The sequence below is a fragment of the Elephas maximus genome, chromosome X (genome assembly GCF_024166365.1).
Source record: "Elephas maximus indicus isolate mEleMax1 chromosome X, mEleMax1 primary haplotype, whole genome shotgun sequence".
Lineage (NCBI taxonomy): Eukaryota > Metazoa > Chordata > Mammalia > Proboscidea > Elephantidae > Elephas > Elephas maximus.
In genome coordinates, this window is record NC_064846.1 from 132,929,607 (window position 1) to 132,931,531 (window position 1,925).

Below are 1,925 nucleotides of genomic sequence, written 5' to 3' on the forward strand. Positions count from 1 at the left end.
AAGGCCAAAAATCCACAGCCTCCCTCCTCCCCCATGTGGCATTTCCCAGGGTTCTCCTCTTCCTAGGGCCAGCTCTGGAGGCAAACTGTTCCTTCCACCCTCAACTGGCATCCTCATGACCTGCAGCCATCCTGTCCCTCCCTCTCTAAGCACCCTCCCCCAAGCCCAGTTAACCAAACTTTCTTTTGCTGGCCAAGGCAGTTTGGGCCACTCCAGTGTGTCAGGATCAGTCCATATGCAGGCCAAACACCACATGCTGGACCACATTGCACAGAAGATAAGAGATAAGTAGAATTGTGGTCTTGCAGCCCCAGCATCCCACCCCATGGGAGGGAAGGCTGCTGGACAATGAGGTGTTGGCCAGCACCTCGGTGGTGTTGGCCACCTCCTCCACTGGGGCCCTAGGGGCCAGCAGCTTGGAGAGGAGGCTGCTGAACCTGCTCACAGTGGTAGCTGCTGGCTCTGGGGATGGGCCTGGACTGGTTGCAGTGAGGTTCAGCTCCTTCGGGTCCACACAGAGGCCGTCAGAGGAGTGCCCAAAGGCCACCTCGCTGAGGTCCAGGCCAGCCACGGAGCCCGGGGAGGTGCACAGCATGTCGGCCACGTGCCCAGAGCTCTCCATCCAGTCCCGCAGCCACTCCAGGCGGCAGTCACAGCGCCACGGGTTTCGGAAGAGGAATAGGTGGCCCAGGAAGAAGCCGGGCTGGAAGGCGGCCCAAGCTAGCACAGTGAGGCGGTTGCTGTTGAGGTGCAGCGCCAGAAGGCCCGAGAGGTTCTGGAAGGAGCCCTCCTCCACGAAGGCGATGCTGTTGCGGTCCAGGTAAAGCAGCTCCAGCTCTGCCAGGTCTGCGAACCAGGTGCGTTCCACTCGGCCCAGAGCATTGCCGCCCAGGTTAAGCGTGCGCAGGCGGCACAAGCCTCGGAAGGCGTCGGCGGGCAGCCCGGCCAGCAGATTGTCATTGAGCAGCAGGTGCTCCAGGGCGCTGCAGTCACGGAAGGCGCCGGCTTGCACGGTGCGGACATGGTTGGCCTGCAGGCTGAGCGAGCGCAGACACCGCAGGCCCTGCAGCGAGCTGGAGGCCACTGCCTCGATCCGGCCGCGCTCCAGGTGCACGTGCGTTAGGTTAGCCAGGCCGCGCAGGGCCCCGGGCACGCGGCGGAACAGGTTGTCGAAGGCGGCGAGCTCCCGCAGGGCGGGCAGCTCGGCTAGGAGGCGCTCAGGCACGCTGAAGAGGCGGCAGGAGGCCAGGTCGAGGCGGCGCAAGCGACCAAGCGCGGCGAAGGTGCGCGCGTGCAAGTAGCGAAGGTCGCCGTTGTGCGCCAGGCGCAGCTCAGCCAGACCCGACAGGCCCTTAAAGGCACCGGGCGTGATGAACGACAGGTTGTTGTGGCGCAACGACAGGCGGCGCAGCGATGGCAACGTGCCGAAGGCCCGCTCGCCCAGGAAGCGCAAGCCGTTGCGGTCCAGGTCAATGGAAGCCGCCTCGCACGGGAACTCGGCCGGCACACGCAGGAGGCCCGCGCGGTCACAACGCACCGAGCAGCCGCGCTCAGAGCTGCTGCAGACACAGGCGGTAGGGCAGGTGCGCACGCAGGCTTCCGTGGCCCAGGCGCCGGGCAGGCCCAGCACCATCGCTGGAGGGTGGGCAGGGGGCAGAGGAGAAAACACAAAAACAGAGCAACAGTTAGCTGAAAGGTAGCCCTAGGTAAAATCCTACCTTACCACGTGGCTGGATGCACGGCCTTCCGCCCAGTGCCCCCACCACGCCTTGCCTTCTCCTCCCTTAACTGTTCTCTTACCTCCTGCAAGGCCACACGTTTTCCAAATGGCCTCTTCCAACCTACTAGGCCTTACACAGGTTTCCCCACCTAAAACACCCTCCCCTTTGCATTCCAGATATCTTAATCGACAAAACCCAGAGCTA

The 1,925-nt window shown here is 63.6% G+C and overlaps 1 protein-coding gene across 1 annotated transcript; it reads right to left on the reverse strand.

Moving 5' to 3' along the window:
* Positions 1-226: 226 nt before the first annotated feature.
* On the reverse strand, positions 227-1,633 carry NYX (nyctalopin). Its single transcript, XM_049873336.1, has one exon. It carries the CDS (start codon positions 1,631-1,633, stop codon positions 227-229), a length of 1,407 nt encoding a protein of 468 aa, XP_049729293.1.
* Between the last annotated feature and the right edge of the window lie 292 nt (positions 1,634-1,925).

What these genes read in the sequence shown, in the direction of transcription:
- NYX (XM_049873336.1), bottom strand. Translation starts at nt 1,633, where the DNA reads ATGGTGCTGGGCCTGCCCGGCGCCTGGGCCACGGAAGCCTGCGTGCGC.